The sequence below is a fragment of the Salmo trutta genome, chromosome 14, assembly GCF_901001165.1.
Source record: "Salmo trutta chromosome 14, fSalTru1.1, whole genome shotgun sequence".
In the NCBI taxonomy this organism is placed as follows: domain Eukaryota; kingdom Metazoa; phylum Chordata; class Actinopteri; order Salmoniformes; family Salmonidae; genus Salmo; species Salmo trutta.
Window position 1 is genome coordinate 32,335,338 of NC_042970.1, and position 18,007 is coordinate 32,353,344.

The window sequence follows — 18,007 nt, forward strand, 5'->3', positions numbered from 1 at the left end:
CACACCTGATTCAACTTGATAACTAATCATTAAGCCCTCAATTAGTTGAATCAGGTGAGTTTGTCTGGCGCTACAACAAATATGTATGTGCTGTCTTGGGTACTCGAGGACAGGAGTTGGGAAACACTGCTCTGCGCAAATATTGATATAATAACCATCATATGGAAGTAAAGTTGGAGTCACGTAATGACATGTTGTGTGGCCCCCCCCACTACGACTCTTTGGGAAAGCATGCAGTTTATTATGCTACAGATTAAATAAATGATGAACTTCACAGGCTGGTGAAAGTGCAAGGTGATGAGCTTGATGCTCCTTTCCAATAAATATCGAGGGTTTTCTTCTGGTGACATGTTAATCAATGCTTGGCTGCCGTTTGACAAATATAAATAAGATAGCACTGTTGGCTAGAAAACCATCAGTAGAGTTGAAAATGTGCTGGAAACTCATTTAACTTGTATTTTTTCTTGGTTACATTCGGTATTTAACCGCAAAAGGTATTTTATGTGCCCTACGTCACCACGCGCACACTTTTATCTGCATCAAGTCAAACAAGTACATTTGATGAAAACACACCTCCGGTGGGAAATGCGCATATTGTTTTTATGCGGATTTTAGAATATTCACATGAAAACTGTCAGAAATCTATGTTGTCTGCCAGAGGTGTTACATCCGTGATATATCTCCCTGTGACACCCAGCGCAAGCCCACATCACAAGCCTTCATCCATTAGTGGTGGCTTATCCCCCAGTATTTAGCATGTATTTGCGCAAATACACTCTTAGAAGAAAGAGTACCAAAAGGGTTATTCGGCTGTACCCCATTTGAAAACCCTTTTTGGTTACGGGTTCTACATGGAACCAAAAAGGGTTCTTCAAAGGGTTCTCTTATGGGGACAGCCAAAGAACCCTTTCAGGTTCTAAAGCGTGCCTTCAGTTACTTGCTTCCCCATACCGGGAGAATATGAAAACCGTGTGTTCTATTTGGAGTCGGAGATGCTTTTGAAGCTCATGTAGAGCGAGCTGACCACTGTGGCCTCATAGTTAATGGAGTCTTTCCCGTTGGAAGGCCTTCGGCACAGCACCGTCAACTTATTGGGCAGCTGGCCGCTGAAGAGCAGGTAGATGCAGGGGTTTGCGCAGCTGTTCAGACTTGCCAACAGCATCAGGATGGTGAACGTTGCGGCTGCAATGACAACACAAGGACAAATTACGCACATTTACTGTGCCCTACGCCTCGATCACACCGACAGTGTCATTGCGTTTGGGTACACCAGAAGTACATTAATTTCCAATGGAACACTGCGTTTGCCTTGCAGCATTGCGTTGCAGACAGTGGACAAGTAATTGGGTGATTGAAACCAGGTGTGTAAGACAAAGACAAAACAAATGGAAAATGAAAAGTGGATCGGCGATGGCTAGAAGGCCGGTGACGTCGACCGCCGAACGCCGCCCGAACAAGGAGAGGGACCGACCTCGGCGGAAGTCGTGACAGAGGTCAGAATGCTTGCATCAAGCTTACTCCTCTGCCTGGGCATCCAGTGTGCGCTCTGAACGCTCCGAGAGCAAAATGCACTGAATTTATGAACGGACAATCTGACTGCACTCAGCGCGCTCTGACACTCCAGAGTGAATTTACAAACGCACCCTTTGTCAGATATTAGTTTAGAAAGACTTGAAATTGGCATGAGAGTGAACTGTTAACTAGCTAGCAAGCTACTTATCAACGGTAGATAGCCGAACTGGTTAATTTGATCCAAAAATCCTCCAAACTATTTCTCAAAATTACTGTAGCTGGCTAATTATTTTCATCATGCTTTGAGATTGATACACACGGTTTTAGCCTGTTTTAGTCCACACATGTCACCCTGTCACCTACCTTGATGGACTATAAAATTGGCCAAGATTTTTTGTCTTACCAGATCCGCAATGAGAATGTTCTAGCTAGTGTATCCCTCTGTCCTTCGACCTTTCTTGGATGTTGCTGTCTGGTTTATCAGGACCCAGGCACCCGTGACTGTTATGATTATTTATTAACAAGTTCATTACAATTTGCTTTAGCGACATCTATACCTGATAGAGCAGATCTAGTCTCACATGCAGAAGTAAACCATCTGGCATGAGAGACTCATTGGGAGAGAGACTAGAGCAGACTCAGAAGTTCTGACTGAACGGATGCACATTTTAGAGCCCATGTCAGTCCATTTACTTTGTGCTGTTATAATTTATGCTATGGGCAGTTCCCCCTCATAGCAAATAGCTGGCTGGCAAAACAATACAATCATTGAGGGAGTTATTTTACGCTGGCTCGGGTTAAAACGGGTAAAGGCCTGTCACTTCATGAGGCGAAAACGGGGAGGGAGGAGCATCCTCGTCAAATGGAACAGTAATCTGTGCCGCTCTGTCATTTTGTTAACAAGGCAGCATGTACATCGTCCAGAAATCTCTTTTCCATAAAGTACACGTTAAAATGTTCTAACTAGTTTTCATTGGGAAGGCAGATAAAGCGTTTTTTTCAAAAGCAACCACTTTTGCATGGGAAAATACAGAATCCTATTAATAACTACACACGCTGAATTACATCACTTTTGTTTTGAGACTACTTTGCTGTCGGACAGAGCGGGCACCTGGTTCATGCAGTCAACTTTAAGCCGGTGCAAAATAAGCCTACATGTGCGCCCGGGCGAGGTTAATCAAACCCCCTCAACATTCAGCATGGCCTATGCGCCCACGGAGGCGGTGCTGATGCAGGCTGCTTGCAGTCGCTGAGGAGCAGAGTAGTAACTGAACAGCTTGTTCTAAACAATCTATTTTTGAAACAGGAAAATGTACACATCTACCCCACTTTTATGAGCATTTAAAACACAATCCATGAATGATATAATATATAGGCTTATATATATATTGTTTTATCACAAGTGGGGCGCCACCCCTAACACCCTGTTGACAGTCATACTTGGGAACTTTATTATACAGTTATAATAAGATTGATATCCGTGTTCTTACTTTCTGTTGGCGCGTCCTTGTCCCACACAGACCAAAGCTGGACCGTGAAGAACGGAGTCCAGCAGATGATGTAGGCAAGTACGATAACCACTGTCATCTTCACAGTCTTGATTCGTGCTTTGGACACCCCGGCCACGCTGCTGGTTCTGGAGGGCAGCTGAAAGGCAACCCCGCTACCCCCATCCTGGTGCGTCTTTAAGTAAAGGTTATTCTGGATGGCTCGACAGATTCGCACCTGGCACACCACCACGGTCAAAATGGGCAAGACAAAGATAACCAGCGTGGTCCAGGTGATGTAGGTCTTCAAGCCCCAGGGCTGGATAAAGTCCGCCCAGCAGTCGAACACCCCGGGCGCCACCTGGACCCGCGAGAAGATGAAGATCTGAGGCAGGCCACCCACGAGGGAGATCGCCCAGGCGATGCAAACAGGGATGTTCCAGCGCTTGCGCCTCCTCTGAAATTTGACCATAGGGTTGCAGATAGCCTGGTAGCGGTCAATGGTCATCACTACGATCATGTAGGTGGACGCAAACATGCCTACGACCTGCAGATACTTCACCAAGCGGCACACAAGGTCCGGTCCGATGAATCTGTCCGTAATGTCCCACATGAGCTGCGGGCACACCTGGAAAAACACCACAACCAGGTCCGCAACGCAGAGGTGGAACACCAAGACACGCATCTTGGATACCTGTTTGCGCCGCTTCCACAGAACCAGCAGTAGCCCTGTGTTCAGGATAGCGGCACTGACGAAGATGACGCTGAGCAGCGCGATCTCTACTTTGGCCAGGTTCTCATCCCGGGGCATGTCCGCAGCCTCCATCATCAGACTGAAGTTACTGAGACTGCCATTAAACGGGTACATGGTTCAGGTTTGGAGAGCGAAGAGGCAAGCAACTTTACGCACGAGCGATCTTCTGCAGAGAAACAAAGACAAAAATTGATACACTGACTAACAGAGATACTTTGATATGCTATTACACTAATGTTATGATATACCGACCATATCTGATCTAAAACTACTGAGTTAGTAAGATGCGTTTCAGGCTAATTTAACTTTCAAAATTACAATGCATCAATACTGACATCATGTCCGAGAATTTGAATTAACCTAAATCTCCAAATAACTAATACCCAATGATTTCAACCCATCAAAAACATAGGACCATAGGCTAAAGAAACTTAGGCCTATAACTTAAACAAATACAACTTAACTGATATTTAGTTTGCGCAGGAGAAGTTGGGGAGGGGTCGACATGAGCTGCAGCCTAGTAGTCTATTGACGAGGTGTTGCATCTGTTGGTCTGGGTTTTATATTATTTGCGTGGGAGCAGGGTGGAGCTATCCTTCAGCTCCATATGTTCGCGCGCACAGCGACTGCCACCTTTCCTGTCCACTCTATCGAGAAGTCTCAAATATCAACACGTTTATCAAAACTTTTTATGTAACTATTGATTTGTTTTTTTAACAACGCTTTCATTTTTTATTTACAGTTCGGTCATAGGCTAGAGTGCTTCAGGCTGCTAGGCTGTCTGTATAAGCTAACGGATGTTTACATTGGACTGCGCGAGGTATACTGTTTACATAGGCACCAAGTGTTCGGAAGTTGTCTCAGCCTTTCAAGATAATTTCCCTTTCCATAAAGAGCTCAATAAAAGACTGTAGAGTATGATAAACTCTGTGGCTCCATGTTTATACAGAATAATTGCAGTCATTATGTATTAGCTTCCTGGGATAATGAGAACAGCCCAATTTAGACAGAAATTAGCTTCCTGAAACCTTAACCCCAAATGAGCAGGTTATATAAAAATCTAATAAACAACGTTTTTTTTAAATTGATACAATTATCATAATTCATAGGCCTACAGTATGCCTGGTAGTGGGTGGCATTGTTTAAAAATTGAATGAACATAACATTTAAATAATAATAATATTTCTATGAGTGCACAATTGGACATCACCAGCCACTTACTGTAACTTTCAAGATGTCGATTATTCCCATTTGACCAGGGTTCAGATCCTGCCCGTGCAAATGCTCTGTGTTCCATCCACAAAATGGAACAATACTGACAATAAATGCACTCCTCTAATAACAATCTACTCTAATACCCTATGACCTATAGTCTCATCCTCCCTATATTGGCTTATCCAGACAGACACATCACAGGGCATGGGAAATGTGGCAATGTTCCTGACAGCCTCCAGATGTTCTGAAACAGACAGTGTTGATTCCAGACACACAGTTGACTCCAGCTGGTTACAGATGTTTTCTGTGGAAACACTGGAGGAGAAATTACTCTTACACGTTTGTACTTGGGGTCCCTCTTGCGAGAGGCCTATCACAAATATCATACTTAAGTATTAATGTGCACAACAAATTGGCCAGTGTTGTTTTTTTTGTGTTACATTTCTAGTGTTGATTCAGGAGTTAAATTAACTCTGTAAGAGTGACATTAACACTAAGTGGTGTAAAATAACCAACAGTGTTGGTGTTAATTGTCACGGTTGTGTGGAGAGACGGACCAAGGCGCAGCGCACGTAGAGTTCCACATCTTTATTAAATGAAACTCTCAAAAAAAACAATAAAGAGCAACGAACACGTGAAGCTATGGAGTGCTCACAGGCAACTACACAAAAACGAGATCCCACAAAACACAGTGGGGAAATGGCTGCCTAAATATGATCCCCAATCAGAGACAACGATAAACAGCTGCCTCTGATTGGGAACCATACCAGGCCAACATAGAAATAGAACAAACTAGGTTACCCATCCTAGTCACGCCCCGACCTAACAAACATAGAGAATAAAAGGCTCTCTATGGTCAGGGCGTGACATTAATAGTTTCAAAAGTGTTATACACCAGTACAGTGGGACTCATATGTTCACTGAAAAAAGTGTACATTTAACACTTTCAGAGTTAAATGTACACCATTGATTTTGCTGATTTTGCTGTATGGAACACACACAAGATCAAGAGAATTATATCACTAATAACTCTCATCAGCCTCTGTGACCAGCGTGTCCTGCTCCTCTCTCTGACTCCCTCAACATATTCCCCTGTATCAGAATCCCTGGGAGCTGCAGGTCCTCCTCTGGCGTTATGATAGACATCATCATAGTCACACATCATTGGGTTTTACCCACTAAAGGGGGGGGGGCAACTTCCACACAGCCTCCTGGATGTCCAGACTGTATGTCTTCCATGGGGAGGGAGATATGGAGAAGGTGGGATCAGAGGACCCGTGTTGTCAACAGAGAGTAAGTTACCTCTATAATGGGAACAATCTTTGAGTCTAACCAATTGGAGATAAACACTCAATACTGTATTGGAAAGCTAACACCGCTGTTTTGTGCATCTTACAGTAAACATATTTCCAAAGAGGACCTTTACATCCCACTGATTACATGGAGGCCACCGGCACTAACTTGGATTAATCCTGATCAGAGAGAGACAGACTTTTGAAGTCAGTCCATTTGTTTGACTATATGAGAGAGAGCGAGAAAGAGATATCCATTGATCTGATTGATCAGTCTATGGTCTGGGCCTGGGGGCCGGGTTCTAATGTAGGCTAGAGCATTCAACTCAGGCCTTGAGTAAACTTACAAACTTACAAGAGGTTATTAAGAACACAACACAGATGGCAAAAATAATTAATCAAACATTGCTTATGTCCCTTTACTGCCGATGCTTCTGGGTTGCCTCGGACCACTGGTATTGGACACCCTGCAGTCCCCACAAGGAGGGGTAGCCCACGAGCCTGTCAACGATGTCTACATTATAATTTTATTACATATGCATCGTTTTGACATTAACCCTCAAAAGTCATTCATAAACCTTTTTAATTTCCTTAAGTACTAGGAAGATACATGTTTGTTTATTGGGCTTGAGGAATGTAACTGAAAAATTGCCTTAGGCCTTGAAAAATAAATTAAACTGATTGAAAGAAAAAGTGGATATCAGTGAACATATGCCGTGGTTAAGACTACGACGGCGCTAGTGCAACGAGTGGAGGTTACTCAAGTGTTCACAAGTGCATATCAGACCGAGAGCCTAATGCTTGTTATGAGTTTTAGTTTAGAAAACTACCTCTCCGCAGAAGCGGCAGGGATGGTAAAAACAGCTTGATTGCCGTAGCAACATCAGGCAAACAGAGGGGAGTGGTGCTTCAAATACAGCAGTTCTGCAACATCTTTAGCCTAATTGAGCCTCTCATTCTCCTTAATTGCCGGTGTTGAAAATCTCCCCCCTGCCAGAATTCTTCCCCCTTCGCGTGAAGTCTATAAATAAATCTCTCTGCAAAAATTCGTCATCTCTCCCATGTGTTATTCGACTAGTGTTGTTCTGAAATGTTTATTGCTTGCCAACATTTTACTCCCTCTAATATAACACACATACATTAATTATTAATTTTGGTTGCCTATCCTGACGTGAAGTTTGTTGTATAGAAAGTATTTGACTCTGATGTGTGCCACAGAAAGTATATGACTCTAGTGAAAGAATTAAGGAAATTAGAAGGGGGGGGGGGGGTGATTTCGGCAAGGCCATTTTCTTGCCTGCCGAAATCCCCCCCTCCTCCTATCTTGTAACTTCAAGGCCTGGCACACTTCATAACCATATTGGTAGCTCATATTGACCAGTAGTGTATGCCACAGAAAGTATTTGACTCTAGCCCCAAAATGAAGGAAATTAAAAAGGGGGGCAGGCAAGAAAATGGCCTTGCCTTGCCGAACCCCCCCCCCCCCTAATTTCCTTAATTTTGTGGCTAGAGTCAAATACTTTCTGTGCACACATCAGAGTCAAATACCTTCTATAGAACAAACTTCATGTCAGGATAGGCAACCAAAATTAATAAGTAATTTGTGGTATATAAACATAGAGGAGGGAGTAAAATGTAGGCAAGCAATAAACATTTCAGAACATCTACTAGTCGAATAAGACATGGGAGAGATGACAAATTTTGTCAAAGAGATTTATTTATAGACTAATACTGTAATGAGGTGCGTACTGGCGGCAGAGAAGTCAGGCGCAGGAGAGCGAAAACTGATTTACAACGATGTCGTTTAATAATCATAAACCACCGTCAACAGAACAATACATGAAATGGGTCAAACAAAACCCGGTAAACCAGCATACCGTGCACAAGCACTACAAGAAACAATTACGGACAAGGACATGGGGGGGAACAGAGGGTTAAATACACAACATTTAATTGATGGAATTGGAACCAGGTGTGATGGAAGACAAGACAAAACCAATGGAAAATGAAAAGTGGATCGGCGATGGCTAGAAGGTCGGTGACATCGACCGCCGAACGCCGCCCGAACAAGGAGAGGGACCAACTTCGGCGGAAGTCGTGACAAATACACTTGAAACAAATAGCCAAACTGAAAATTGCAGACATTACTAGTGCCTCCCCCGTGATTAAACCGCCATAAAAAAATAAAATGAAACGCAGCCTAACGTGATCATTGACAGCTGCATTGAAGGACACAAATAAAAAATGCTTTCTGCTACTAAGACCAGTGAAATGTAGGCTGAACTGACAACGGAGTGAAGAGCAGAAATCTCAACTAGCAAGCATGTCGCAGCAACGAAGAATTGAGTGTGTGTGCATTCACGCGAAGGGGGGGGATTCTGGCAGGGGGGAGATTTTCGGGCACAACACCGGCCTCAACACATTACAAAAAGAGATAAACCGTATAAGATGCTCTGGGGACAGGAACAGGGTATGATAATAGGGGCCAGGCACACAGGTTTGAGTGTCAAGAACTGCAACACTGGTGGGTTTTTCATGCTCAACAGTGTCCCGTGTGTATCAAGAATGGTCCACCAGCCTAAGGACATCCAGCTAATGTCAGGCCAGTGGTCAAAAACAGGTCATTGATTAAAGAGGAAAAAGGAGCCTGCTACGAATTGTGCAGAGCAACAGGCGGGCTACAGTTAGTCAACTGACAGTCTAGTACAACATTGGTGCCCAAAGACCATAAAATAATGCCCAACTCATCGTACCTTGACACGAATGTGGTATGGCAGCCGACGACCTTACAGAGTTCCACTTCTTTCAGCAAAAAACAAAACTGCGATTGCAGTGCGCTAAGGAACAAAAACACTGGACGCTGGAGAATTGGAAAAACATTGCCTGGTATGATGAATCCCGGTACTTCTGTTTCACTCTGATGGGATGACTAGGGTATGGAGAAAACCACGGGTACATCCATCATGCCGCGTGTCAACATTGCAGACTGGTGGTGGTGCTGTGGGGTGTTTTCATGCAAACATTGGGCCCCTTGATAAAAGTGGATCAATGTTTGAATGCCACAGGATATCTGAACATCATTGCCAATCAGGTACATCCCTTCGTGGCAGCAGTGTATCCATCTGCGAATTGATAGATGCACTGCTCTGCACAATTCATGTCAGCCTCCTTTTTCTCTTTCATCAATTACCTGTTTTTTGACCACTGGCCAGCCATTGCCTGGATGTCCTTTGGGCGGTGGACCATTCTTGACACACAAGGGAAACTGTTGAGCGTGACAACCCCAGCAACGTTGCAGTGCTTGACACATTCAAACCGGTGTGCCTGGCACCTACTACCAAAACCCGTTCAAAGACACTTAAATCTATTGTCTTTCCCATTCACCCTCTGAATGGCACACATACACAATCCATGTTTCAATTGTCTCAAGGCTTAGTAATCCTTCTATAACCTGTTTCCTCCCCTTCATCTACACTGATTTTCGAAGTGGATTTAAAAGGTGACATCAATAATGGATCATCGCTTTCACCGTGATAGTCTGTCATGGAAAGAGCAGGGTTTCATCATGTTTTGTACACAGTAGTTTAAACTACTATACACACTACATGACCAAAATCATGGACATGAATATGGAGTTGGTCCCCCCTTTGCTGCTATATCGGCCTCCACTCTTCTGGGACGGCTTTCTACTAGATGTTGGAATATTGCTGCAGGGACTGACTTCCATTCAGCCACAAGAGAGTTAGTGAGGTCGGGCACTGATGTTGGGCGATTAGACCTGGCTCGCAGTCTGCGGGCCATCCCTAAGGTGTTCAATGGGGTTGAGGGCTCTGTGCAGGACAGTCAAGTTCTTCCACACTGATCTTGACAAACTACTTCTGTATGGACCTCACTTTGCACATGGGGGAATTGTCATGTTGAAACAGGAAAGGGCCTTCCCAAAACTGTTGCCGTAAAGTTGAAAGCACAGAATCGTTTAGAATGTCATTGTATGCTGTAGCGTTAAGATGTCCCTTCACTGGAACTAAAGGACCTAGCCCAAACCATGAAAAACAGCCCCAGACCATTATTCCTCCTCCACCAAACTTTACAGTTGGCACTATGCATTGGGGCAGGTAGCGTTCTCCTGGCATCCGCCAAACCCTGATTTGTGAAGCTCCCGACGAGCAGGTCTTATGCTAACGTTGCTTCCAGAGGCAGTTTGGAATCCGATAGTGAGTGTTGCAACCGAGGACAGGTGATTTTTACACGCTACACACTTCAGCACTTAGTGGTCCCGTTCTGTGAGCTTGTGTGGCCTGCCACTTCGCGGCTGAGCCGTTGTTGCTCCTAGACCTTTCCACTTCACAATAACTGCACTTACAGTTGACCGCAGTGCTTTTATTCAACTTTCCCATACGCAGCCATTTGTGCAGGACTGTGCACCTTGTTCTTGGCCTTTTTCTGCACTTTAGGAACTATTTTGTCAATTAATGGCCCAATTATTCTGCAAACACAAGATGAGTATCTGGCTGCTGGTGTTGTTGCTGCGCTCAATGTCTGGGAATGCAAGCATCAGGCTCTGCCGTAAGGGCTCTTTCAATCTGGCTTTATTAATCACCTCTCCATTTCTGGTACGGTCGTCCATTAACATCTTTTGACTATTTTGAGGGTTTGGCTATAAGCATTCATTTTTTCACATTTCACAGAGACAGCAACTTCTAGAAAAGGGGAGTGGGGGCAGCTGAATAGTGTAATAAGCCTATGTACACAGTCAGCATAGGGAAATACAATACGATCTAAACAACACATTTTATAAAATACAGTACAACACTCAGGCTGCACTCCAAATCCATTCACACCGAGCCATGTGGCTTATTGAAAATGAGTATACAGTGTATGCCTGATAAAGTGTCGGTCATTTAGGTGACTCAAATGCCTGTTTATGTACCCAGTCAGTGCCTTTTGTGATGAAGAAAAAAAAAGAAACATGAGGCACTGCAAGTGCTGCCAGGAGAGGTATGTTGTTGGCCTGCTTGTAATGACAGACATGTCAAACTGTATTCACTACAAAAATAGATACAAAATTGCAACAATCATATAAGAGCAATGTCAAAAAGCTCCCTTCGCTTCTAAAGAGGGTAATTGTGCGAACATTTTATTAACCTCATCCTTAGGCTCAATTGCTAGAGCATATAGAGACAACTCAGAGCCAGCTGGTTGGACGAGATTACCATTTTATTTGCATCCATCTGCATCGTCTTCTCTGTGTGTGAACAGCGTTAAAAAAATATCCACTGTCGGGTATAAACAAATGCTGCTCATTTAGAAAACAACTTAAGAAGATTTCTGCTTTACAAGTCATAATATTTCTGCTTTACAATTCACACGATTTCTTTATTCCCAATAAGTAAGTAATAATAACTAAATAGACATCAGAAGGTATTCAAAAATGTACATTGTGTGAGGTACGTAATTGGTCAGGAGCCATTGGTTGACAGTAAAACGGACCACTCAGTGAAGACATTCTTTCCACGCCCTCCTCAACCGGAAAAGAATTACATAACAAACACAAGCGACTTGCTGGCATGAAAAGACAAGATATAACAACTTTAAATAAGTTACCTTTATAATTATCTATATGTTTATCATACTTTCTTCAAGACATATCGTCTTACCTACAGCTGCTAGATCAATTTATATATATATTTTTTGCTAGCTAACGTCAAGTTATGCCTCAAGAGATTCAAGGGGGAGAAGAACAGCTCCCGTTGGTAAGGTCTCTGAAAAGCAGAATACCGTCGATTGCAGTGTTTTGTAACCGGAGTCCTCGAATCATGCGACCAGTATGGATTAATTTCCGCGGGGAACCTCAAACCTACGATATTTTACAGCCAGGAAGAGGAATGAGAATGAAGACCTTCGTAGGTAGGTAGAAGCTTGGCTAGCACCAGTTAGCAAATAAGCCACAGCGAGTAACGTTAAGTGTAAGATTTTCTGTTAATTCAAGAATTGGTAATCAATAGCTGTCAATAAACCAAGTATACATTAAGGTGTCTGTAGTAATTTAATTGTTAATAAAGGAATTCATATAGCTTCCAAAATATTGTTTTGCAATGGAGTAACGTTACCAAAATGGTTGCGCAGTGGCTTCAAAACAGCGCCCCCCTGTCAGTCTTCTTTTCTGGTATTATGTCGGTCCGCAAACAAACGTTAAAAGTGCATGCCGCCAACTGCTGTACGTGTAGTGAACGAAAAAAAAAATAGGTGAAATGGGGAAAATAATCATACAATATCAATCCAAAAATCCACACCACTCTTTGTCATAGTCCAAATCACATCCCTGAGCCTGTGAGGACGTAACATCTGTCGACAGGATTCCTTGTATTGTAATGCCTCTGCTGTAAAACCCCATAGGCCCAAAACACTTTAAGCCGCGCGCGCAATGCCTTTTTCTCAGACTGCGCGGTGCAGTTTATAACCAATGCAATAAACAATACAAATTCCACCTTTTTAAACATGCAACATATCACAATCCTGTTGCCGAGTAACATTTCCTGCTTTCTCTAATCCAACTACCATGGTTTCTTCAACGTTCTTCCACTTGTCTCAACGCATCGAGATAGGACGTCTCCTTCACCCTAACAGGGCACTTCATGAATCCGGGCACATGCTCGCCACCACAATTGCAGCGTTTCGCCTCAACTGGTATAAGATACTCCTATTGTCTACATACACATGCCCAAATAGTTTACATTTATCACACTGCAGGGGTTTGGACACATTCCTATCTGGTAAATGTTTAATTTGCAAAGCACGCTCCTTACGCTTTCTTGTTATCCTCTCTGACGCAACCTTATCCAATGCATCTATAATATTCATCGAGACGTCAAACGGATCTCCCAGATAACGCCAACGGTTCAAACTCTCTTTACTAGAGTCACAATCACTTCTCACGTTTTCCTTCCTTTTCGCCACTGCAGTCAAATCCTTCTTACTCTCATCTCCACTCTACGCGCCATCAGTTTCAAACAAAACATCCACCATCTTCTCCCCTGTCAGTCGTCTAGGGTTCTTCGACTATGGTATTGTGGCGGTCTACAAACATTGGTCCACATTTTAATTTTATTTGATATTTTAGTCATTTTTTGCAGACGCTCTAATCCAGAGTGATTTACAGTAGCAATTAGGTTTAAGTGCCTTGCTCAAGGGCAGATTTTTCACATAGTCAGCTTTGGGATTGGAACCAGTGACCTTTCAGTTACTGGCCCAACTCTGTTAACTGCTAGGCGACCTACTGTGTGGGCTGTGACCGCCTACTCTTATGGAGTGTAAATTCATTACACTTTGTGACACAAAAGGGGAGGGTAACAGAGAAAAAAAATGTCCCTACTAATTAACCCTATACCCATTAACCTCACCACTATTCCACTACCTGGCCCTATCTGATCCTACACCAGGCCGGCAGCCTGGGAGGATGGGACGTTATCGTTCAGCACACAATGTAACTCTTCTGCAGTAAAATGTTGTACCCCCAAGTACTTCTCCGCAGCTGCCACCACAACATCTACACTGCTCAAAAAAATAAAGGGTACACTAAAATAACACATCCTAGATCTGAATGAATGAAATAATCTTATTAAATACTTTTTTCTTTACATAGTTGAATGTGCTGACAACAAAATCACACAAAAATAATCAATGGAAATCCATGGAGGTCTGGATTTGGAGTCACTCAAAATTAAAGTGGAAAACCACACTACAGGCTGATCCAACTTTGATGTAATGTCCTTAAAACAAGTCAAAATGAGGCTCAGTAGTGTGTGTGCCCTCCACGTGCCTGTATGACCTCCCTACAACGCCTGGGCATGCTCCTGATGAGGTGGCGGATGGTCTCCTGAGGGATCTCCTCCCAGACCTGGACTAAAGCATCCGCCAACTCCTGGACAGTCTGTGGTGCAACATGGCGTTGGTGGATGGAGCGAGACATGATGTCCCAGATGTGCTCAATTGGATTCCGGTCTGGGGAACGGGCGGGCCAGTCCATAGCATCAATGCCTTCCTCTTGCAGGAACTGCTGACACACTCCAGCCACATGAGGTCTAGCATTGTCTTGCATTAGGAGGAACCCAGGGCCAACCGCACCAGCATATGGTCTCACAAGGGTTCTGAGGATCTCATCTCGGTACCTAATGGCAGTCAGGCTACCTCTGGCGAGCACATGGAGGGCTGTGCGGCCCCCCAAAGAAATGCCACCCCACACCATGACTGACCCACCGCCAAACCGGTCATGCTGGAGGATGTTGCAGGCAGCAGAACGTTCTCCACGGCGTCTCCAGACTCTGTCACGTCTGTCACATGTGCTCAGTGTGAACCTGCTTCATCTGTGAAGAGCACAGGGCGCCAGTGGCGAATGTGCCAATCTTGGTGTTCTCTGGCAAATGCCAAACGTCCTGCACGGTGTTGGGCTGTAAGCACAACCCCCACCTGTGGACGTCGGGCCCTCGTACCACCCTCATGGAGTCTGTTTCTGACCGTTTAAGCAGACACATGCACATTTGTGGCCTGCTGGAGGTCATTTTGCAGGGCTCTGGCAGTGCTCCTCCTGCTCCTCCTTGCACAAAGGTGGAGGTAGCGGTCCTGCTGCTGGGTTGTTGCCCTCCTACGGCCTCCTCCACGTCTCCTGGTGTACTGGCCTGTCTCCTGGTAGCGCCTCCATGCTCTGGACACTACGCTGACAGACACAGCAAACCTGTGTCTGTTGTCTATTCCATTTGCACAACAGCATGTGAAATGTATTGTCAACCAGTGTTGCTTCCTAAGTGGACAGTTTGATTTCACAGAAGTGTGATTGACTTGGAGTTACATTGTGTTGTTTAAGTGTTCCCTTTATTTTTTTGAGCAGTGTATATTCTGAATTTAATTCCATTTCTGCAGTACAGTTGATAACCATGGTTATGAACGCCAAGAAGCCAACCTTACTGAAACACATGTTATTCCTATCACTCTTTATTGGCCTCGGTCTACTCACAGGGAGCCTTCATCTAGGCTTAATACATATCATTGGTTCAATCCCGATGCTCTGTCTACACGCAAATACGCCTCACTTTTGATACTATTTTGGAAGCCTTTTGGAACTTAATTTTCAAATAAGTGAGAGAATCTTTCAAAAAAGAAAGATATACCCTTACAGTGCGCAGTTTAGCAAAGTTACGCCTGGTTGTTTTCACACAAACGTTACACATATGCATTTGTTTGTCATGCTGTATTTGCTCTTCTTGGTGTTTATCTATCGTCTTTATGCCTTTCAATGTTTTTATTCTATCAGGTCATCCTTGGATGTTCAGAGATGCAGAGACAGATGAGGCGCTGAAGGCGAATAGTAAAGAGATGTTCCTGCCCAAACCAATGGAGAATGGACAGGCTGTCCAGGTTAACATCACATTACCAGGTTAGAGAGAAACATCAGGTTTGGATTCTCCTTTGACCTATACAGATCATCTGTACACCAATAACAGTGTAGCCTCCCTGTATGTGGGCATCTCTGCTAAGAGGTTTGGACCTTTTATGGGACTTTAGTCTGATTGTACTCCCTGTGTAACAGCAGGGTCACTGGTGATTATGACTGGTAGGTCATTGTTCTGTGTTTTGATCAGCACACATTATTATTTTAATTACTACTACTACTACTACTACTACTACTACTCTGCACCGAGAACACACATAAGGACTATTATTCTGTAATCTAAAAACGATGTCATATCTGTGTATGTGTGTTCTCCCCTCAGTCCTCAGCTTGAAGGAGCGTGCCCTCCAGGTAGTGCGGCGCCTGGTCCGTCCAGAGGACTACAGGAGGCTGGAGATTGCTCGGTGTCTCCATGAGGAACTGGAGGACCGTCCCAGCGTGCTGAAGGACCTGATGCGTATCGCCCAGCGCGTGGAACAGCGCCTCCTAGAAGACAGGCAGCAACCCCAGGATGCATGGGGAGCAACTTAGAGTAGGAGTGCTTATATAGATATCGCTATATGGCTCTGAAGTTGTTTCTGAATCTATCAAAATAATAAGATAACAGAATGTAAGATGGTTTGATTGGACACTAGGAGGTCAGGGTTGAATTCACTGCTGTAGCGACTACCGAGGGTCTTCTCCATTTTTTGTTGTTGTTGCAATTGTTTAATATGGTCTTTGTAGCTTAGGAAAAAAATGTGTAAACCAATTCAGTGGTCTGACTTTAGAGAAGGGATCATCAACATGATTCAGCTGCTGGCTGTTTTTGTTGTTGTTGTTGCAGATTGTCAGGTGGTTGGAACATAATTACAATTCATTTGTTGACTGCAAAATCACTGCAAGAAGCACAAACATATAATATTTGACTAAAGCATAATAATTTCAAACCTTGCTTACATTTGTACACTGTCACATATCTCTCTTTTATGCCACATTGGAATACTTTGGAACAGATTTCCAAAATTTCAATCACTTGGAGCTGATTTTATGTTTTTTTTTTTGTTTTTTTTAACATTTTATGTCCAACTAATATATATATATATATATATATATATATATATATATATATTATATATATATATTACCAGTCAAAAGTTTGAACACACCTACTCATTCAAGTGTTTTTCTTTATTTTTTACGTTGTAGAACAATAGTGAATACATTAAAACTATGGAATCATGTAGTAACCAAAAAAGTGTTAGAAGAATCTCAAATATAAAATCTATTTAGATTTGTTTAAGTAGCCACCCTTTGCCTTGATGACAGCTTTGCGCACTCATGACATTCTCTCAACCAGCTTCATGACATTCTCTCAACCAGCTTCATGAGGTAGTCATCTGGAATGCATTTCAATTAACAGGTGTGCCTTGTTTAAAGTTAATTTGTGCAATTTATTTCCTTCTTAATGCGTTTGAGCCAATCAATTGTGTTGTGACAAGGTAGGGGTGGTATAAAGAAGATAGCCCTATTTGGTGAAAGACCAAGGCCATATTATGGCAAGAACAGCTCAACTAAGCAAAGAGAAATGACAGTCCATCATTACTTTAAGACATGAAGGTCAGTCAATGTGGAAAATTTCAAGAACTTTTCATGTTTCTTCAAGTGCAGTCGCAAAAACCATCAAGCGCTATGATGAAACTGGCTCTCATGAATACCGCCACAGGAAAGGAAGACCCAGAGTTACCATTGGTGCAGAGGAAAAGTTCATTAGAGCACCTCAGACATTGCAGCCCAAATAAATGCTTCACAGAGTTCAAGTAACGGACACATCTCAACATCAACTGTTCAGAGGAGACTGTGAATCAAGCCTTCATGGTCGAATTGCTGCAAAGGAACCACTACTAAAGGACACCAATAATAAGAAGAGACTTGCTTGGGCCAAGAAACATGAGCAATGGACATTAGACCGGTGGAAATTTGCGATTTTTGGTTCCAACCACTGTGTCTTAGTGAGACGCAGAGTAGGTGAACAGATGATCTCTGCATGTGTGGTTCCCACTATGAAGCATGGAGGAGGAGGAGGTGTGATGGTGTGGGGGTGCTTTGCTGATGACACTGTCAGTGATTTATTTAGAATTCAATGCACGTTTAACCAGCATGGCTACCACAGCATTCTGCAGCGTTATGTCATATCAGGTTTGCACTTAGTGGGACTATCATTTTGTTTTTCTACTGGACAATGACCCAACACACCACCAGGCTGTGCAAGGACTATTGGACCAAGGAGAGTGATGGAGTGCTGCATCAGATGACCTTGCCT

General features: G+C 43.5%; 2 protein-coding genes across 3 annotated transcripts; one reads left to right on the forward strand and one right to left on the reverse strand.

Moving 5' to 3' along the window:
• Positions 1 to 845: 845 nt before the first annotated feature.
• LOC115207848 (oxytocin receptor-like) lies at positions 846 to 4,335 on the reverse strand. 2 transcript variants are annotated; one of them, XM_029775349.1, is made up of 3 exons: positions 4,218 to 4,335; positions 3,003 to 3,919; positions 846 to 1,182 (listed from the first exon to the last, which is right to left on the reverse strand). In XM_029775349.1, exons 2-3 carry the CDS (start codon positions 3,865 to 3,867, stop codon positions 977 to 979), a joined length of 1,071 nt encoding a protein of 356 aa, XP_029631209.1. In that variant the 5' UTR covers positions 3,868 to 3,919; positions 4,218 to 4,335; the 3' UTR covers positions 846 to 976. The 2 variants fall into 2 exon arrangements, with proteins under 2 accessions (XP_029631209.1, XP_029631210.1); XM_029775350.1 differs by having other exon boundaries at positions 3,003 to 4,335.
• Positions 4,336 to 11,775: 7,440 nt separating this feature from the next.
• On the forward strand, positions 11,776 to 16,639 carry vhl (von Hippel-Lindau tumor suppressor). The gene is made up of 3 exons (XM_029775352.1): positions 11,776 to 12,167; positions 15,568 to 15,690; positions 16,028 to 16,639. The coding sequence occupies exons 1-3, from the start codon at positions 11,972 to 11,974 to the stop codon at positions 16,234 to 16,236; spliced, it is 528 nt and encodes a 175-aa protein (XP_029631212.1). The 5' UTR covers positions 11,776 to 11,971; the 3' UTR covers positions 16,237 to 16,639.
• Positions 16,640 to 18,007: the final 1,368 nt, after the last annotated feature.